This window comes from Zootoca vivipara, chromosome 13 (genome assembly GCF_965207765.1).
Source record: "Zootoca vivipara chromosome 13, rZooViv2.hap1.1, whole genome shotgun sequence".
NCBI classification, from domain to species: Eukaryota; Metazoa; Chordata; class Lepidosauria; order Squamata; family Lacertidae; genus Zootoca; species Zootoca vivipara.
In genome coordinates, this window is record NC_142596.1 from 20,885,629 (window position 1) to 20,905,970 (window position 20,342).

The 20,342-nt window shown below is 40.0% G+C and overlaps 1 protein-coding gene across 15 annotated transcripts in view; it reads right to left on the minus strand.

The window, feature by feature from the left end:
* The window catches only part of MEF2A (myocyte enhancer factor 2A), an 83,381-nt gene that overhangs the window by 51,705 nt on the left and 11,334 nt on the right, over window positions 1-20,342 (minus strand). For 12 of the 15 annotated variants that reach the window (XM_088656902.1, XM_060282510.2, XM_088656900.1 and 9 more), the window contains one exon: window positions 4,792-4,991. In XM_088656902.1, the coding sequence (XP_088513028.1) occupies window positions 4,792-4,845 (54 nt within the window). In that variant the 5' untranslated portion in view covers window positions 4,846-4,991. Of the gene's footprint in view, window positions 1-4,791; window positions 4,992-17,437; window positions 17,493-20,342 lie in introns of those variants that run through there. The other 3 variants (XM_060282512.2, XM_088656901.1, XM_088656899.1) reach the window with 1 other exon arrangement.

A 20,342-nucleotide genomic window follows, 5' to 3' on the forward strand; every position in this document is an offset into this window, starting at 1 on the left:
CTGCCTAGCTGCAGAGCAGCTATTTCTTCCTCCCATAGAGGGGGAATAAGCATATGCCCCACCTATAATGTGAGTAATAATGGCTCTGAAAGCAATTTTAGCTATATGCGATTTTTGCTTTATATGCATAACCCTTAGAACTAGTATTTAAAAGTAATGATCCAACCTCTTGTCTCAAGAAGGTGTTGGCCCAATTCTGCACAGATAGCCAAGTATGGCACACATTTTGGTACTCCAAGGATTTGCAGAAAGAAGGATGATTGAACTCCTTCTACTTTGTTGTTAAAGCTGGATATCCATAAGGGGATCCCGTATAGAAGCTGGGAGGCGGATTTTGCCTTATAGGCAGCAATTGCTGCAGGTACAAATTGGTTCCCACCAAGAAAATGAAAGCGCTTGATTTGTGCAACCGAGCATCTTGCTAAATTAATTGTTCTGTTGCGATGGGTCACCCATTTTAAGTTATAGTGAAAGGTGACACCCAAGTATTTATAGCATTTAACTTGCTCCATTTTTTGGGTTCCAATCGACCAATTGAATGGACGCCAACTTTTAGAAAAAACAAGAATCTTTGACTTGGAGTAGTTAATTGCTAGGTGATTCACTTCACAGTAATTGGAGAATGCTCTTAAATATCTTTGTAGCCCAACTCTGGAATAGGAGAGGAGAGCAGTATCGTCTGCGTACAAGAGGGTAGAACTGAACCAGCATGTACGGTGGGAGTTGCCTTTATTGTAATGCATTTTACAGGGATTGTCAATGAAAACTATTCCGAAGCTCATGCAGGTGAAGAATGCTGTAGCTCACCACCTCACGAATACTGGAAAGCAAAAATAAATTGTACTGTACTAGTTATCTGGCATTTCTGGGCCCAAGTGCAAGCTGCTGGTTCTTATTTTGAACTCCTTCGATGATGGAAGATCATTTCTCCTTTGAGCTGCCTGGACAGTTCGTCAGTTTTGAAGTAAAGACTGCTATAAGGTCAAATACACCTCTTTGCTTAGGACCTTTTGCAGCGATTACAAGACTTTCAGAAGGCTTTTGGCTTCTGGAGACAATTAATAGGCAGTTCCAAGTTCATTTGATGTTTACAAAGTTTCACAAGCTTTTGGTTAGACCAGGCATCCCCAAACTGCGGCCCTCCAGATGTTTTGGCCTACAACTCCCATGATCCCTAGCTAACAGGACCAGTGGTCAGGGATGATGGGAATTGTAGTCCGAAACATCTGGAGGGCGAAAGTTTGGGGATGCCTGAATTAGACCATTTCAAATGCTGAAACAAAATGAAATGCAACAAATTTACTTTTGCTGCTACTTAGGGTATGTATTACACAATGAAATGAAGGGGACAACTACTACTATACTTAAGGGTCAGACTATAAGATACAGAGGAGACATATGAAAAGTATTCCCCTGCAATCGCACTAACCCAGTTAACTGGCACTTATAAAAATTGCAACAAACTTCTTCCAAACCCCAATTTCTCTTTTGCTTCACATAGCAGACAAGGAAATTTACCAAAATGTATTATCTAGTTCTATATCCATATATTGCTCAGCGCCACAAAGACATTACATTTTTAATCCATCGAAGAGCACAGAGTGATATACATGGCTCTCCTCCCACCTTCTCATTTTACCCTTACAGGATGCCAGTTGCTTCAAATTGCCTTTAGAAAACTGCATAGTTTGGGCAGCAATTGTGAGCCTAGGCTGAAGCGTCCAAACCCATGGAAGATCACCCACCCAATTTATGTCTCACAGGGAAAAACACACTCCATTGTGGCAAAATAACAACATAATCACATAGTGACAATTTCTTCAGGCACACCCTGCTCTGTGACTATTCTCAATAAATTGAGGCTTATCCCGTGACTTCTACCTACATTATAAAGTTACCATTTGAACAACATGGTAATCTATCCATATCTCTTAATAAAAGTTTACCAATGGTTTGCAACAGCAAGAATACCAACAACATTCAATAAAATCACCTAAAATAAATTAAATAAAAACAAGAAAATAGACAATTGAGTATCACAAATAAACCTGAGCAGTGTACTAAATAATTTGTTTTAATGTAAGCGTCAGAGTCCAGAGAAGTTTGCATAAAGTTAAGTTTTCAAAAGGCTTTAAAAAAATCATTCCTGTCATCGCCTGGCAAATTACCTGAGAGAGACCATGATAAAGTCATTTTCAGGTGACAATCTACTAGTCATCAAACAGCTAGCAGGATCTCCTCATAAGATCTTAAATATTAATTTAAAATGATCCAGGGAGGCACTCATCAAAGTATCCTGGTCTCAAGTTGTTTAGGGCTTTAAACATCAACAGCAAAACCATCAACTTGGCTCAAAGTATAAGGCAGGCAGTACCTGAATATAAGCCTCCCTTTTTCCCAAATTCTGACCGTGAAAAATTAAAGTGTGGCTTAAATTCGCGACCTTACAAAAACTTGCTTTTATGGTATCACTGCTGAAACAAACATACGGTAAAACAGAATGGGTGTGAGTGCCTGCTGAATTTTAAGGGAGCGGCTTATATTTGGGTATTGTCTCCCCCCCCTTGAATTTTAATCCCCCCCACCTTATATTCCCTTATATACTGAATCCCCCCCCCACCTTATATTCGGGTGCGGCTTATATTCGGGCCAATACAGTATGTAAATCTGGGTGTCTCATTAAGGACCCTAACAACTCTGCTCCAGTGGTGGGGTTAGATTAGTAGGGGAGATGATAAGCAACTGGTAGGGTGGGGAGAAGGAACAGTCTAGATAAGTAAAGCAGTGGATGTCACCCACCTATTGAATAACTTATAAGGGTGGCCTCAAGTGCAGCTTTCTTCTTCAGGACAAGCAGTTACTTCTTCAGGACAAGTAGTTAACCTCAGCCCACCCACGTGTATTGCATACCCAACCATTTCACTGACACTGTATGGAGATTTGCCCACACTATAGCAATCCATCTTAGACTGAATCATAAGTGGAACTGCTATACCCAAGCTTCAAGTGAAGTGTAATAACAGCCAATTTTTCCTCCTGTGCAATAAAAACATCTAAAACCAGAACAATGCATTTGAGAAAGCATAAAATGATTTCAACTTTGTACAACAGTGAAGGGCAAGCCTTCTCAGTCTTTTATTAAGTCCATCAGGGGCTTTAATGTTTGCAGAATCTAATGTTCTGCTTTTGCAAAAACATAACAAAAAGGTCACAGACCTGATAAGCAATTGCAAAATGCTTTTATACACTTATTTCATGGGGAAAAGTTCTCTCTTAATTGTTAACAAAGAAGACTATTTGATGATTCTGACACTGAGTCCCTTTGATAGCCCAGTTACAACCATTTATTCCATCTAGCTCAATTATATAAATGGCCTACAGCTCATTCAGGCAGATAAGAGTTTGTAATTACCACTACAATTACAGTCTCATGTTAATTATAATCCCCCAGAGTATCAGTTACTTTGTATACAGGATAGAGCTGAGGTATAATCCTATCTGAAGAGGAATGTTTTAAGACTTCCCTCCCTATGTACTTACTAAAAATCAGGGTTAAGCAACCTAAGGCCCGGGGGTCGGATGCGCCCCAATCGCCTTCTCAACCCGGCCCATAGACGGTCCAGGAATCAGCATGTTTTTATATGAGTAGAATGTGTGCTTTTATTTAAAATGCATATCTGGGTTATTTGTGGGGTATAGGAATTCGTTCATTTTTTTTTTCAACATATAGTCCAGCCAACCACATGGTCTGGTAAAAATAGTTTAAGACATCTTGTGTGTGTAAAGGAACATAATAAAAGTACAGCTAAGTAATAGAAATAGTATTTCTACAAGAACTGGCTGAAAACATGAGAAGTTTCCTTACTACTATATTCATCTTACTGAACAAATATAGTTAAAATGCTAATTTAATGTCTGATGCTGTGAGTTTTCCCCCATAAAAGATACAAGTTTGTGTTTGATTTTGCCAATAGGTCAAACTGTTATCTTCCACCACCACCCCCTTAAAACAATAAGTGTTGATAGTTTCAACAGGAAGCTGGCATAAACCTCTCTTCAGTAGTGAACTTTGAGAAAAAAGAATACTAGGGCCTGCTTTGGGAGCCTCTTTTATAGATTGGTGTATCAATGTCAATGGAAGTTTGTATCCGGGTCAATGGAATTTTGCCAGATTAATATGTTGGGGGTGGGGAGCAGACAACAAAAGGGGCCAACCAATTAAAAATCAATATTAGGCAGGTGCAATTCATGAAGCTGGTAGAAAATATCTAAATCAGTGATGGCCAAACTTGGCCCTCCAGCTGCTTTGGGACTACAACTACCATCATCCTTGGCTAACAAGACCAGTGGTCAGGGATGATGGGAATTGTAGTCCCAAAACAGCTGGAGGGCCAAGTTTGGCAATCACTGATCTAAACTGTTGGATTGTGAGATCTTAGTTATTATTCTATATTTTATACTTTTTCTTATTGGTCATTTGGTCACATGGCTCACACATGACTCAAACAGTATCTGCTCTGTCAACAAAGTGTGTGGAGCCAGATGCCGTTAAATCAAGTTATTGGCAAATTAATGACACACTTACTTAAAGCATTTTACCCCCACTCTTCAGCCAAAAAACCTTCCACAGCACCTTATTTACTTATATAGCATCAATAAAAGTAAGACAAATCTCCAAACAGGCTTACAATCTAATAGACATGGCACAAGAGGAAAAAAAGATGAGGAGGACTCTGCTATTGGGGAAGCCATATCAAATGACCACCTTTGCTTAACATTATTATTTCTCACCTGTCTGTTCCGCTCGTCCATTATTCTTGTGATCTGTATTTTCTTCCTCCCCATTTTCACTTTCCTTCTTTATAATCCAGAAGCACAAAAGTCAAAGTATCCACAAACTCTGTATCCTAGCACATGATAGATAGTTGTCTTCCAGGACTAAATCCTAAATTCTTTTCCTCGACCATGCACTGTGCTGTCGTAACGAAAGCCTAGAATAGAAAAACATAAAAATTGGTTTCTGGTGTCAAAAGTACGTATTTCACATCACAAATGTTTAAATATTACAAGTCAAATGCAAACCAACACAGCCTCTTCTCTGATCAGAATGAAATACAGTAAATTATATCATATGATGCGTTCACTGTACTCTGATCAAGACACAGAGTTTAGTCACAGAACCCAATTCAAAAGTTTGCATTCGTTACCCAATGGTTTAGAGGTACAAAAGTCAAGAACTCCACCAGTTATTCTCCTGGTTTTTCTTTCTGGAGAATAGTGCATGCTCAAATAGAAGATGCTATTCAAGAACAAAACCTCTTCTGAATGCCGTTTAAAAATAAATCCATTCTGAGACTTCTACATGTAGCACTCCATTTTCCCAAAAGACTATTTCACAGGAACATACAGGCTGACAAATAGCTGAGAAATTCAAGGTTATATTCATTACTGTAAAACTTGCAAGTTTTCACACATCACTAACAAGCCAATTACCAATCCAACACTTCTTTGCTGCTTGCAAACTTTTCCAATAAGCCTGTGTCACCATCCACATAAATGAAAAGGCTTGCAAGCTGAAACGTGTGCATATGTACTGGGGCTCACAAGTTACATTTTCCTTAAAAATGTAAAAAACTTCCTCAGAAATGAGTAGCTTATATATATATATCAGAGACTGCAATAAACTAAGCAGGCACTACACATTGATGTTTTGGGACCCAATCAGATATAATCCAGGTTAGTACCAAACACACTTTGCCTGATTCCACACATTGTGAACTATGGTGAGAGAAAGTCAGGAAGGGAGAGAATGGAATCTGCTTGTGGGGAGTAAAGGGAACACAAAGTACAAGTCTGTGAGTACATGACAACACAGGTACAGGAAAAGGCAGGAGTTGGATAAGTCAACAAAGGCAAGTAAATGCATTAAGCTACCATGCTTGCAAGCAACAATATACAGTATAGACATACAAGGCATTTTGAGCAAATGAACCTTCCTATCTTTATTATTCTCCATGGGCAAAGTGTGTGCGTGCACACATATTCAACGTTCAAAGAAAAAAAAATCCCCACTTGGTATCCTCAAGCCTTGGGCCTATGGCCCTATGTAAAGATGCTCATCTTGAACACAGATCTGCAAATACACTTCATCACTGACAAATGAACCTTTTGTTTAGCTAGTGCACAGAATCAAGCAGTTCCCAACTCTTTTCCTGAGCCTATAGAAGTGTTGTGTCTTTACTTTATACTTCAGAAATACTAAATAAGCAGCAGGGCTGCTGCTTGTTGCCAGTGTGAAATCAGGAAAGTCCCCACATGTATCCAGGCACCTGAAGAATTGGGTGCTGAATCTTGGAAACAACACTGCAAGACTTCTTGCTGCTTTTTAGACATCTGACACTAGATTGAAGAAGTGGGAAGAATGGGAAAGAACTACCATGGACTGGCTATCAAGACCAACCATGGTCTACAGACCGTTGGCACCAATCTAAGTCTGTCAAAGTAATTTTAAAAATAGGATTGATTAGAGCAGGCATAGGCAACCTTGGCTCTCCAGATGTTTTGGAACTATAATTCCCATGATCCCTGACCACTGGCCCTGTTAGCTAGGGATGATGGGAGTTGTAGTTCCAAAACATCTGGAGAGCCAAGGTTGCCCATGCCTGGATTAGAGAGTTTGCAGTCTTCTAAATCTTTCCCATAAAGGGGGAAATGGCTTACTGAAATCAACACAAATTGTCTCAGTTACCTGTCACAAAATGCCCTACCTTTCAGCCATGTATAGGAAAATGGGCAAATGCACTAAACACAATTCTCAGAGTTAATAAGCAGTGGCAGCACAAGGAGATTAGTCAGATAGCATTTCACATTCACCCTCAACTGAGGATAAAGCCATGATATTCTGATGCAGCATTAAAAATGGATAAGAGGAATATAATTTGAGAAATTCCATTTGAATATCCCTCTGACATCTAAGTCTTTAGAGCTTAGAATATCATTAAAATGCCCAGGAGAAAAAGTTAGAAGAAATTGAAAATGGACACGTGTTACCATTGGGCTCAGAGTGTAAAATACAGCTTTGTGTAGATAAAGAGTGCAAATGTGTCTTTGATATGAATACTACCCCTTTTTACATCATGGAGCAGGCTACATTTAGGAAGGTAGCACTACTGAATACAAATGCCCACTGCACATGGCATCCTTAATTGAAACAATATCCTTAGCAAGGGCAGAAGGTAACAAAAGGATGAAAGCACAGGAAATACCTCTGCCCAATACTCTGAAGAGCCACTACCAGTCACACTGCTGGGCTAGACAGACAAGCAGTTTGACTTGCTGTAAGATAGCAAGATTCCTGCCTCTGCTGAGGAATAACTACTAGATTCCTGCCTCTGCTGAGGAATAACTACTAGATTCCTGCCTCTGCTGAGGAATAACTACTAGACCAGGGGTCAGCAACCTTTTTCAGCCATGGGCCAGTCCACCATCCCTCTGACCATGTGGTGGGCCGGACTATTTTTTTGGGGGGGGGGAATGAACGAATTCCTATTCCTCACAAATAACCCAGAGATGCATTTTAAATAAAAGGACACATTCTCCTCATGTAAAAACACGCTGATTCCCAGACTGTCCATGTGCCTGACTGAGAAGGTGATTGGGCCGCATCCGGCCCTCAGGCCTTAGGTTGCCTACCCCTGTACTAGACCAACATACTTGCTGACTGAACAGAGAAGACTGCTTCTGTCCTGGTGACATTTTGTATCTTAAAGGGCAATAGAGAGAGGGCAAAGGTAACAAAGATACAGAACTGAACAAGGCACCAGCCACTCAGTTTTAAACTTCACAAAATATCCTTTTAGAACACAAGCTGTGTCCTACATTTTATTTCATTTATTTTATTTGTCTGACAATCTCAGGGCGGTTCACAGCATAAAAATACAAAATAAAAACACATAATCTATATATATATATATAAATGTAGGCATTGCACGCGCAGATGTGCCAGCCTTTCACCATAACCGCTGAACTGAATTGCATCAAATTAGGACAAAGCGTACCTTGCCCATCAGGGAGGGATCTAGCATAATTTTTTTTCCCAAAAAAGCACACCTTTCACACCTAAAATAATGAATAAACACAAAAAGTGGCGTGCAAATTAGAAATGACCAGCAGAAGCTCTGAAGACTCCAGCAGCATCCAATAGAAAGGAAGATCTCTGAGGGCGGGACCAAATCGTTACATCATCAACCACCGTCCAACAACCGCCAAAACAGCCATTCCACCCCCAAAGCCCAAGCCCAAAGCCTCTCCCAGTGGCTGCATTAATAAACACCTGGCAGCATTAGGCAGTCGTTCATCATTTCCCCCAACACACACTTGGGGGCACGGCGATGATACAGGGATGAGCCGGGGGTGGGGGGAGGAGGGGGCAGTATAAGTCATGTGTCTGGACAGAGTGGGGAGAATCACAGGAAAGAACCACAGCAACGCGTGGCCAGGTCAGCTAGTACATAATAAAAACAAACAGAAGCAGAACAAACCCACAACCCCCTCCCCAGAAACAGACATGGGGCTCACAGGGACAGCTGTATATCAGAAGTCTCCATCTGACCCTTGACACAGAAACAAGAGTCCTGACACCCGAGTGCTGCAGTTTTTCAGTTAAAGACGTTTTTTATTTAGATAGACTTTGGTCACCTTCCTCCTGGTGTATTCTTTTTTCTCCTTTGTCATTTTACCCCTCTTGTAAAATTAGGAACGCCAAGGCAGTTACAGTTCACTTCAAAAAAAGAAACTTTTCAAAAATGAAGTGATTGGTAAAAAGGAAGTTGAAAGGGAAAGGGGAAAAGATTCAATATCAGGGTATTCAAAACCACAAGCTCAGCTAGAATTTATAGCATGGATCAAAAAAGTACCATCAAGCTGGTTTTTAGCCAGCATGGTTAAAAAGCATCGTCAAGGAAACTAACTGATGGCTTTTTCAGAAAATGGAAGCCTGGCCCAAATGGAGAACAGAAAAGAAGGAAATAATTTTGAAAAAAAGGAATGCAGTTGGACATTATGAGATGCAGGGGGGGAGTAGTTGTGGAGTATATTGATTAAAGCATTGACACCAATTTTAAAAATATATTTAAATAAATAAGAAGCGGGGGCTTTTGACAAAGTCCCTCACCAAATGCTCCTGGGTAAACTTAAACTGTCACGGAATAGGAGAATACATTTGGAATTTTGTCATGAAACACACTGAACTCCAAAGTAAAACCCTTGTGCAACAGTGCTTAAGGCATACATTTTCTTATGTTCAAAGTTATGAAATAACTTATTTATTGCTGATATATAGTTTTGTTAAGGCAAGTACTAACCAGTTTTTCTCAGAAGAACTCCTCACACCATCTGCTTTAACAAATAAAAAACCTGATTTTGTGAATGACATTTTATTATACAAACTGCACACTTAAAAAAAAAAGATGGAGTACTGATCCATATGCAACATTTTCTTCTACCACCTAGTTTTAAACTTGCTAGCTTTTAAGTCTACCTAACTTCAGTGAAATGTACTCTCACATGCGTCTGCCTCAGCACCTTGATACAGTTTGTAAAAGTCACTCTGGCTGAGCAGCATAGATCAGGAAGTTAGATGCAATGTTTCTTCCCTAAGCAGAAGCAGGTCAGAAACACTGATCTGTTTTTTCTAGGTGCATGAATTAAGTTATAAAACTAGGTACAGCCATACCTCATGTTACATCCGCTGCAGGTTACGTCTTTTCAGGTTGTGTCCCGCGCCAAACCCAGAAGTCCCTGAACGGGTTACTTCTGGGTTTGGAGCGTGCACATGCGCAAAAGCGCTAAATCGTGCTTTGCGCATGCACAGATTCAGCGCTTCAGGATGCGGCCTTTTCATGTTGTGAACGGGCCTCCGGAACGGATCCCGTTCGCAACCAGAGGTACCACTGTAGTATCTCAATTGTCAATCCAGAAAAGCACATAATAAGTGGGAGAGCAAGGAAGAATGATGTGGGGAATATGTGCTACGTGGCATCTTGAAACAATAGGCAAGAATCAGTGTTCAAAACACCCATCGTTCTAGGAGCATTTTGCAACAGGAAATTTCATTGGTGCAAGTAGTATCTGAGCTCTGGATACAGTACTGAGCCTAAGATTTTGGATTAAAACTGTAGAGTGGAAAGAAAGGAGGACCTTTTTCTGCCTCCACACTACCAGCTACTTTCTGAAGACTGGAGAAGAGACCCTCTTAGGAATATTAGGTGGGTGGGGAGGGGAAAGACTAGACCAGGCATCCCCAAACTGTGGCCCTCCAGATGTTTTGGCCTACAACTCCCATGATCCCTAGCTAACAGGACCAGTGGTTGGGGAAGATGGGAATTGTAGGCCAAAACATCTGGAGGGCCGAAGTTTGGGGGTGCCTGGACTAGACCATGTGGAAAACAAACATAGTATTTTAGCTGCAGTTCATTCATTTTCAGCTTTGTATTCTTGTGATTTAAAAAGTGTGCCTAGACATTCCATTGTTGCGCCCATAACCTAGGTTTAAGGTGCCATTCATATCTCAGTTTCTAACACTGGAAAGAATGCAGTTCCATCTATTCCAGGTGAAGAGAACAGGGCAATGGGGGACAGCTGTTCAAAGGGGGTTGCTGCCTGAAGGTCATGGGAAGGATTCGTCTTATCTGCTCCTACTACATTCTCAAAACTGCCCACCAGGACTAGCTATGTATAGCTCTGATGGAAACAGCATTCAGGTTTACATTTTTTAAAGGATGAATCATGTGCTTATATTTCCTATAAGATGAACTCAGTTCATTTTGGTTCCCCTTTAAAGGTTGCCCCTTGGAATCATAGCTGTACCTGAGAGCTCCATTTATAATTGAATTTAAGATGATTTAGGCTTCAATTTAATAAACATCTACCTTTAACCCGACAGAACATCTATTTTTTTCTGAGTAAGCATGCACAAGATTGGGCTACCTAAATGGTTTTAAGCATTACTCAAAACGTCATTTGCTGCCTAAATGTGCAAAATACTTCATAAATCACCACAAACAGGGCTTTAACCTTTCATAAGGCAAGCAGAGGCAATAATCTCAGGTGGAGAGTGTGGCGGAACAGTGAACTGGCACGCATACACACACACACCGGGACCAACTGCTCATTTGTCTCATTGTCTGCTCAACAATGCCTGCCAGCCAGCCAAATTCTTTGCTGCACCCTCCCCATCTTCCCTGCCTCACTCTAGGAAAGGTGAAAGTGCCAAATAACTATAAAATTTAAGGCCATTTCTAGCCACCATAGCAGGAGCATAAGCATTCTCCCAGGATCCTGCTCTCCCTCCTGAGTGAGGCAGGAAGAAGAGGAAGACAGAGAGCCAGTGCTGATGCTATTAATGCATCTATACATTATTTTACTTTCCAAAGCATGCATTGCAAGCTGTTGTAACAATCAGTTTTATTTCTACATTAGAATATGCAGCACAGATTATCCATTCACTAACATGATTATCACACATTTGAGCTTTAAAAATACTGTCAAAGCGGATTCATTTAAACTATTGACACTTAATCAACTAGCACAGTTTTTACACTGCAGCGGCTGACTTACAGTCCAATCCTAATACATCTATAAAGTAGTCCCACTAAGTTCAATGTAGCTCATACCTTGGGCAAAGGGTATAGACCAGGGACGTCCAACTTCCAAGAGACTGCAATCTACTCACAGAATAAAAAACTGGAAGTCATCTACCCATTGGGGGGGTGTCAAAATTGTCAAAGTTGATGAGCTGTTTTTAGGGAGGCAAGTCTAAATTCTTGACCTTTTTTTAGGGGTGCAGGTCAGATTGCCAGAGACAACTCCGTCTTCCATTCTTGAAATCATGTACTGTACAGCTAAAGGAAAAAGGGAGGGGCAGGGCCAAATGCTCTCCCCCCAGGACAAAAACAAGCCCGCGATAGACCACGGTCGACTTTTAATAACTGGGGGGCGACCTGTTAATTGCAGTCAACCTGTTGGACATCCCTGGTATAGACCATTTACTATAGTTTCCTTCACCCAACTTATACACTCACGTCACTTTAAAGTGACATGGGTATCTGCTGCACACACTCATGGAGAATCCCAACAGGGCACTGCTTCCCCCCCACCCCATCTCCTAGTCTATTCCTGGAAACAATGGGATTTTAGGGGATAGAAGGTCTGTTCAAACCTTCCAAATCCCCACTCTGCACAACACAAAAATACTTTTACACCTTTCATAAGAAGCACTAATTAGGTGCTTAAAATGAAGTTGCCATAGTTTTATAATGGATGTTCCCAGAAATTGAGTTTTATAGTTTCACATTTACATGCCATTATTAACACCATACAGCTTAACACACATGAATTAAACTGTAAAAGGTGATAATACATGCATTTTCCAACATCATGATTTATGAGTAAACTCTACAAACAGATCATAGCAGAGATATACTATAGGCCAGAGGTCTTTGCAAATCTGACTCAGAAAACGAAATCACTGCCAAGGGATCCAAGGCTGGCAGTACATCCGCTACTCTTTCGCTATCTGCTTGCTTGAAGAGCTATAGCAGCTGAAGCAATGACCATTAATGATTGGCTGGGAACAGCTGATATTACAGTCACAGCAGTCTACTATTTCAACTTGCATCAGCAATAAACAGGGGTTAGGGGACAGTGTTATTCACTGTTTTTAAAAATGATTTTCTGCCTAACTCTGTACATTCGTGGAAATTGCATTGCTGTAAGTCATCTACTTTTAATTAGTTGTCAGTTAAAATGATGTTGTTTTGCTAAATAGAGATGATTGAAATTTAATAATAATAATAATAATAATAAACTTATTATTTGTATCCCACCCTCCCCGGCCAAGATTTTAGCAAATCTTTCCTATCAGTTAATTACTTATCATGTAGTTCTGCAGCTTAGAATCTTTCTGATTCTAAAAAGGCACTATTTCACAAAAGTACTAACCAGATGAATGGATACAGCACCAATGTGACTTTTTGTGATGTGCTTAGCCGCCTTCTCACATTTTATATTCAATCAAGTGGCAAAAGAGCAGGATCATGGCTAGTGACCCTACCCCAAATACAAACAAAAAAGGAGCCCCCTAGGTGGCTTAGCCTTCTGAGGCCCAGGGCAAGTGCACCTGGCTGCCCCTGACCCTGCATAGGCCTGGTTTTGAGATTGGTTTCAAATGTGGAAAAACTGCATAAAAAGAAATTTTTGTACGTATGTAAGTTTTTTTTCTTAAAATGTAAACAATTTTAACAGAAATGTGTGCTGTTGAATTGTCATGTCTTAAAATACAGTATTTACAAGTGTTCTTATAAAATAATTTCTAAATAAAGTTCAGATAAGTCAGGAACGTGCATGCACACATATTTTTATGTTTATTATTTATTAAATTTGTATACTGCTTTATACCTGAAGATCTCAGGGCAGTTCACAATATATAATCACAATATAAAAAAGAAAAAATACATGATCAAAACAGGAACAAAGACAACCGAATAATCTCCACTTCCACAACATATTTTAAAAGGGCATCAGGTGCCTGGTTAAAGAGGCCTGGTTAAAGAGGAATGTTTTTGCCTGGTGCCTAAAGATGCATAAAGAAGCTGTCAGCCAAACCTCCACGGGGAGAGCATCCCACAAACAGGGCGCCACTGTAGAAAAGGCCCGTTCTCATGTTGCCATAAACAGTGCACATCATGGCCTTCCCAGAGGGCCCAGGTACTACCAAGACAAAGCAACAGGATCCAGGAGCTATTGCCCTTGAAGCCCAAACACATGATTATGTTCTCCTGCTTTAAGTTCTCCTAATTAGCACTGTTCAATTTAATGAATATTTATTGTTCCACCAACTAAATATCAGGGATATTTACTTTCTCCCTCACTGAAACAGTAATTTGCTCAGTAGCTACCAGCCCTTGCTTGTGGTATATTTTGGATCAATCTTCAAGCAAGTGGTCTTGCTTAGTATCCTGGCCAGAGAACCAAAACAGAGATGCCTCTCTTGTCTAAGCAAACGTAAATATGCTATGCTTGTTAACTACATGGATCACATGGTTTGGGATTATGCTTCTAGTTTGCATAAAGGCTACATTTAGTTACAACCCTTATGTTCTCATTGTAATAGCAACCAGTAATGTTTGCTCCAGTAATCTAAGCTTCAAAATAGAAATCCAATTTAAAACAAGTCCATTTTCTGGATAATGATTTAACGCAAGGCAATTTAAATATCACATTTCAAATACAGCCAATTGTGACATGATGCAATGCATTCTTTTCCTATGTTGCTTCTGGGATTCCTTGTTCATCATTAGCACTATTACCACAGTTCCTCTCCCCCAAAGCAGAATAAAATTAAGGTTAGCTGTTAGGCATGTTTCCATCATAAAAGAATGTACTGGAGTCTTATAAACGTTGTTAATTCTTTAAGAGAGAGAGAGAGAGATTGCACTTTCTCCAGCACTCCGGTTAAAGAAAGAGTTTTGATTAAAGCAACATCAGCCCTATCTTCCCAACACCCCCAATTCTACAATGCTGTTCTTTTGGCTCTTTTGTCACAATACTGGACAAACCAGCTATTTATTTTATTTTATTTTATTTTAATTATTTTATTTGAGGAGCTACAGCCTCCACAACCTGCAAATTCCAAGGTAACATAAGACAAAGAGGCTGAATCGCTCCCTAGAGTCCACTGTGCTTCAGCAATTACCAGGTCATACCTAAAAGGAAGCTTTGCTTGACAAGAAAGCACGGCTCATGACATCACCTTACTGTTGTTGCATAGCCCAAAATTTAGAAAACGTATCTCATTCATCTTGGCTATTAAGAAAATGTTACAAAGAGTGGCAAATTTTGAGCCATCAAGGTACATAATCAACAGGAGCCTTGCTCTGACAACTACAGTTAATTTTCCCTAGAAAATGATAGTGCAGTCCTTTAGAGTTACTCCTTGCTGTACCATAATTCCCAGAAGTCTCTATAAGGTGTAAGGGGGGGGGGGAGCCAGGAAGCAGAGGTAGCTATGTTAAGAAAGATAAAAAATTAGAACTGTTACAGAAGGAAAGACAGTAACAGTTCACTGCCTAAAGTGATTTCATAATTAGACAAAACTTAAACATGCAACAAAGAATTTCTAAAATTATTAGGTAAAGGTACCCCTGACCATTAGGTCCAGTCGTGGACGACTCTGGGGTTGTGGCGCTCATCTCGCTCTGTAGGCCAAGGGAGCCGGCATTTGTCCACAGACAGCTTCCAGGTCATGTGGCCAACATGACTAAGCTTCTGGTGAACCAGAGCAGTGCACGGAAACGCTGTTTACCTTCCCGCCAGGGCGGTACCTATTCATCTACTTGCACTTGGCGTGCTTTCGAACTGCTAAGTGGGCAGAAGCTGGGACCGAACAACGGGAGCTCACCCCGTTGCGGGGATTCAAACCGCTGACCTTCTGATCGGCAAGCCCTAGGCTCTGTGGTTTGGACCACAGCACCACCCACGTCCCTTATTACAAAATTATTACACGCCCACAAAAGATGGATTACAGAAGCAGCAAAGCAAAACAAAGCAGTGTGTTTTTTTTATACTGCACAAATTATGAAGTTAGATTTTTGTACTTAATGACTTTTTAAGATTAAGAACTGCTTTTAAAAGGAGTTTTAAGTAATTACTAGTGAACTAAGTCCTTTTGAAGTACATGTTCAGAAAGTCTGCAGGGTTGATTTCATGTCAACTTTCACTGGAATACCTCAAGACATTCATTTATTCAACTGAAAGAGCAAAAAATTCAAACAGGAATTGACAGCTTGAAGCCACCTGACAACATGGGGCATGTAATACTCTAAGATGCAGGTGCAGTTCCAATTGCAAGTGTTTATAAAGCTCTAAGCAAAAACAGGGCACATCAGCTCCCTTTCACAAACAACACTGGGTAGTACGGCAGTTAGCGTCAACGTACCTTATTTAAAAGTTACTCAAGTATCCTATTAAGCACATTCCATAATTCACATATTCAGAACTGATATGGACAATATTACTACAGTATGTTCAATTCTGGCAGCATAACATACTATCAAGTCAAGGACCAGTATTAAGGATCTGCTGTGCTAGGTCAGTCTGACATAACAGGCAGTGTGCTAGGAGTGCAGGCACGCAAGGCAAAATAAATGTTAAGAACAATATTTTGGATAGTCACAATTCAGAATTATTAACTCTTAAGTCTTTTCATTCCAGACTTGTAACCATAACCAACTTGAAAGGCTCTGAACAATTTTGAATCTTTTCCTGAAACCAAGTGCTCGGACAACCTTGGAAAACACACTTTGGTGCATCTCTGTTTGTTGACCCCTGGGCTGAGCGATATATCAATATATTATCCAAAACTGGTTTGAAGTCTGTATTGTGGTAACAGTTTCATAATATTTGACATGGTGATATATCGTGAATCACAATGTGTGCATGTAGCCTACTATGTATAGTGATGTGAGGAAAACCATGAAGCTGGTCAATGCTTCTCTCATTATTCCTGCCACCCCTGTTGCTTTGTACTATAAAATAGCAGCTGTAAAAGGGTAAAGGTATGTATCAGTTTTAGAACCCTAAGTAGTAGTATTTCCCAGGACATTACCTCATTTGCCTTTACATAGTTCTATCCTTGTATCAGACATTGTGATATATTGGTATATCTATCATAAGTCTACTGTTCAAGGGATTGATCTTGTGAGAGCCCTTTCATGATATCTATTGATTTTATTTTTGGGATTTGTCCATGTTATTCCCATTGCATCATGTGTCCTGTCTCAACTAGGAAAGATGGAAATGTGTGACTATCATCCCATATGCACCTTAAACATTCAAGAGGCTGCCTCACTCTCAGCTTCCTTTTCCTGTCCCACGTTCCTTTATTTTCCCACAGTTCAAGTGTCTGATAGTAGTACTGACCCCATTACAACTTAATGTCAGGAGCATTTTTGTAAATTCATTGTGAAAAACGTAAGATTTTGGAGTGATTATGTATGCTTCAGCAATCATCTGTTTTAAAGATATGGTAAGAAACATTTTTTTTGTTTTCACTATAGCTAACAAAATAGATCCATTCTGAAAACCTTAACACACTATTATAAAAATGGCAGTGGATTGAATTGAACATTGAAGCTGAAGTTCCAAATGCAACATTAACACACACCCTTCACAACCAGTTGCCAAAAAAAAATACAATAGGAATCAAAAGCTTTGAAAAGATGTGAAGCATTATATCCTTATTTCAAATACCAAAAAAACCCACATCTTCCAAGACAGAACTTTTAATCCATGCAGCCATGAAAGTGGGACAAAAGTACTTAATCCCATTTATCTTAGAAACACCCTCACACATGGCTACAAATATTACTTTAATACATACATATTCACATTCTGAAAAGCTTCTTCTTCTTTCCATTTTCATTTCCTGCCACCCCTGTACAAAAAGAGCAATTTTTATTTTTTATTTTTCATGCAGCTATTTTTGTGCAAGAGCACTTCTACACAAAAGAGCTGTGAAAAAACACACAACCCACAAATATGCCTTCAGCAACAGCAGGTGAAAAAGGGTGGGCTGCATCCTTCCTTTGGACTGATAGAAACAACATGGAAGTCGTGGTGAGGTAATACGTAGATGGCATCCAGCAAAACATCACCACCCTTCTAAAGCCTACCCACAGAATGTGCTTCAGTGCACTCAGTCATGTATTGTGTGATTTTATATTGGATTTCTTCCCCTATTGGATTATCCACAGACTGGAAATATTCAGATTAGGGGCGGGGGGTGTTATGGACTGCTACTTGGATGAAGAGGACATCATGTGGCATGGATGAGCCCTAAGTAAAGTAAACAGGGAACCGTTACCCTTTCAACTCTACATTAGAACAATGCCATATGAACTTTTGACATGCACAGTTGATCTGTGAAGAACTCTGCCACTAAGAGTAGCACTGATTGTACAATTTGGTTTTTTTTTAAATGAGACCAGTAGACAGACAGTTCTCAAAAATGCAGACAACTCAGTTTATCTACTTTAATGCTTTGGATTATCACCAATATTTTAGTACAAGTGTAAATGGCAGAGAGAAGCGCAATACTAAACTAGTGAGATTTCTTTATAGAATTTATACCCTCTTTTCACTATATGTCTCAAAGTGGCTTACAGAAAATAACAAAACATACAAAAAACAAAATTAAAAACACAGACTAAAACATCAGTAGACAGAAACATTAGAGCAGCTCCAAGTTAAGTGGGTATAGCACAGTAGCCTAAAGTCACAATCCTGTGCATGCTTACCTGATAATGAAATTCACTGAACTCAGTGGGTGTTGGCTCCAGGAAGACATGCACATAATTGAGCTAAAGGGGCAAGGTCCCAGTGACCAACAGTTTTGGCTTGGGTGCCAAGAGCACCCAAAACATCAGGAACTCTGACATGATCTATTGGTGTGCAAAATCCATGTCAAGTTAGCATCAGGCCAATAGCAAACTGAGTATCTAACCTGGCAAATAATTCCATTTGGACTGAGAACAGGGCCACAGACCAGTTTATATGTTACAACTGCCAGTTCTGCACCAGCAACAGATGCCCTTGCAAATGTCAGTTTTTCCTAGATGTTGTACAAAAACCTATACATCCACTTTGTAAATATACCCTACAAGAACTGCTAACAATGTTGTACTACCACACATACCTGTATGGCACATGAGTAGCCGAAAAAAAGAAAGGAGTAGCAACAATCACTCTCTTCAAAACAAAGACTTCCTACCTGACCGGGGAGGCAATTCTTACCCCTCATAAGCAGACGCTACATTAACAAGGATCTAAGCCTAAGGACGCGGGTGGCGCTGTGGGTTAAACCACAGAGCCTAGGGCTTGACGATCAGAAGGCTGGCGGTTCTAATCCCCGCAACGGAGTCAGCTCCCGTTGCTCGGTCCCAGCTCCTGCCAACCTAGCAGTTTGAAAGCACGTCAAAGTGCAAGAATGGTAGATAAATAGGTACCACTACAGTCGGAAGGTAAACGGCATTTCCATGTGCTGCTCTGGTTCGCCAGAAGTGGCTTAGTCATGCTGGTCACATGACCTGGAAGCTGTACGCTGGCTCCCTCGGCCAATAACGCAAGATGAGCGCTGCAACCCCAGAGTCGGTCATGACTGGACCTAATGGTCAGGGGTCCCTTTACCTTTTAAGCCTACATTTTAGTCATGTTATAGCAACTCTCATCAGTTTATAGTATGAAAAGTAATTATTAAGAAGTGTGACCACTATGAGCTAGTGTTAAGTCAGTCACCAATGCTCCATATATTGATAATTACAGCTGTTTAAACCACTAAAGCAGAGGTTCCTAAACTGTGGTCCATGAGTATCTGTGAAGAATGGTGGGAGCAGCAGGTGCTCCATCATTCTAGGAAACTGGTGTCCATTTGGAAGCTTAGTGGGACACACTAGAAGTGATGGGGCAGGAGAAACTTGAACAGAGTGGAAAGGATTGGAAATCAGAAAGACAGAGCATGAGGCAAATCCATATAAATGTTTTTCTGTGTATTTATTGATTTAACCACTATTGTGTTTTTTATGCTCTCATTATAATTGCTAACCATTCGATTGCTAGAATAAACAGAGGCAATAACAGGAAACTGTCTAGAACCTGACAGAATAATCCCATTAGGACATACTTTTGCCTCTGGATTTCATTAAGTAGTTTATACCCATGTACAAAATGACACTACAAAGTTGAAATATTTTAGTATTTCAGATAAAAAGGGTCACTCAATAATTGTCAATGGCCTTTCCTGCATATTGGAGCAGCACCACCATTTCCTCTTCCTTATTGCATGCAAAATCTAATAAACATATATTATTTCTCATTTTCCTCTTCCAAATGAAGCCTACTTGATTGCTGTTTCTATATATGTATTTGTGCATAATACCGTAATGTATTAGTAAAAATCTTATACTAGAGGTTTAAGTGATAAATTGGCATGAGGTAACTAATAAGTATTTTCCCTCTATAGGAATTATCACAATAGTAGTATCCAGTCGTGTTTCAGGTATAATGTACTGTTCCTCAATAGTTCACTAACTGATTTCAATGGCTGCTTTGACTAATATAGAGGAAAAGATTTTGTAATAACATGCTGTGAAACCATCTGGATCAAGCATTTGATTTCTTTTGGCATCAAGCAGGGTGTGTACATGTATGTATGCAAATCTGTTCATGGAAAAACTAGGACATCTTCAAAAAGCTCGTTAGCAAATGACTTATATGGTAGTAATTGACTT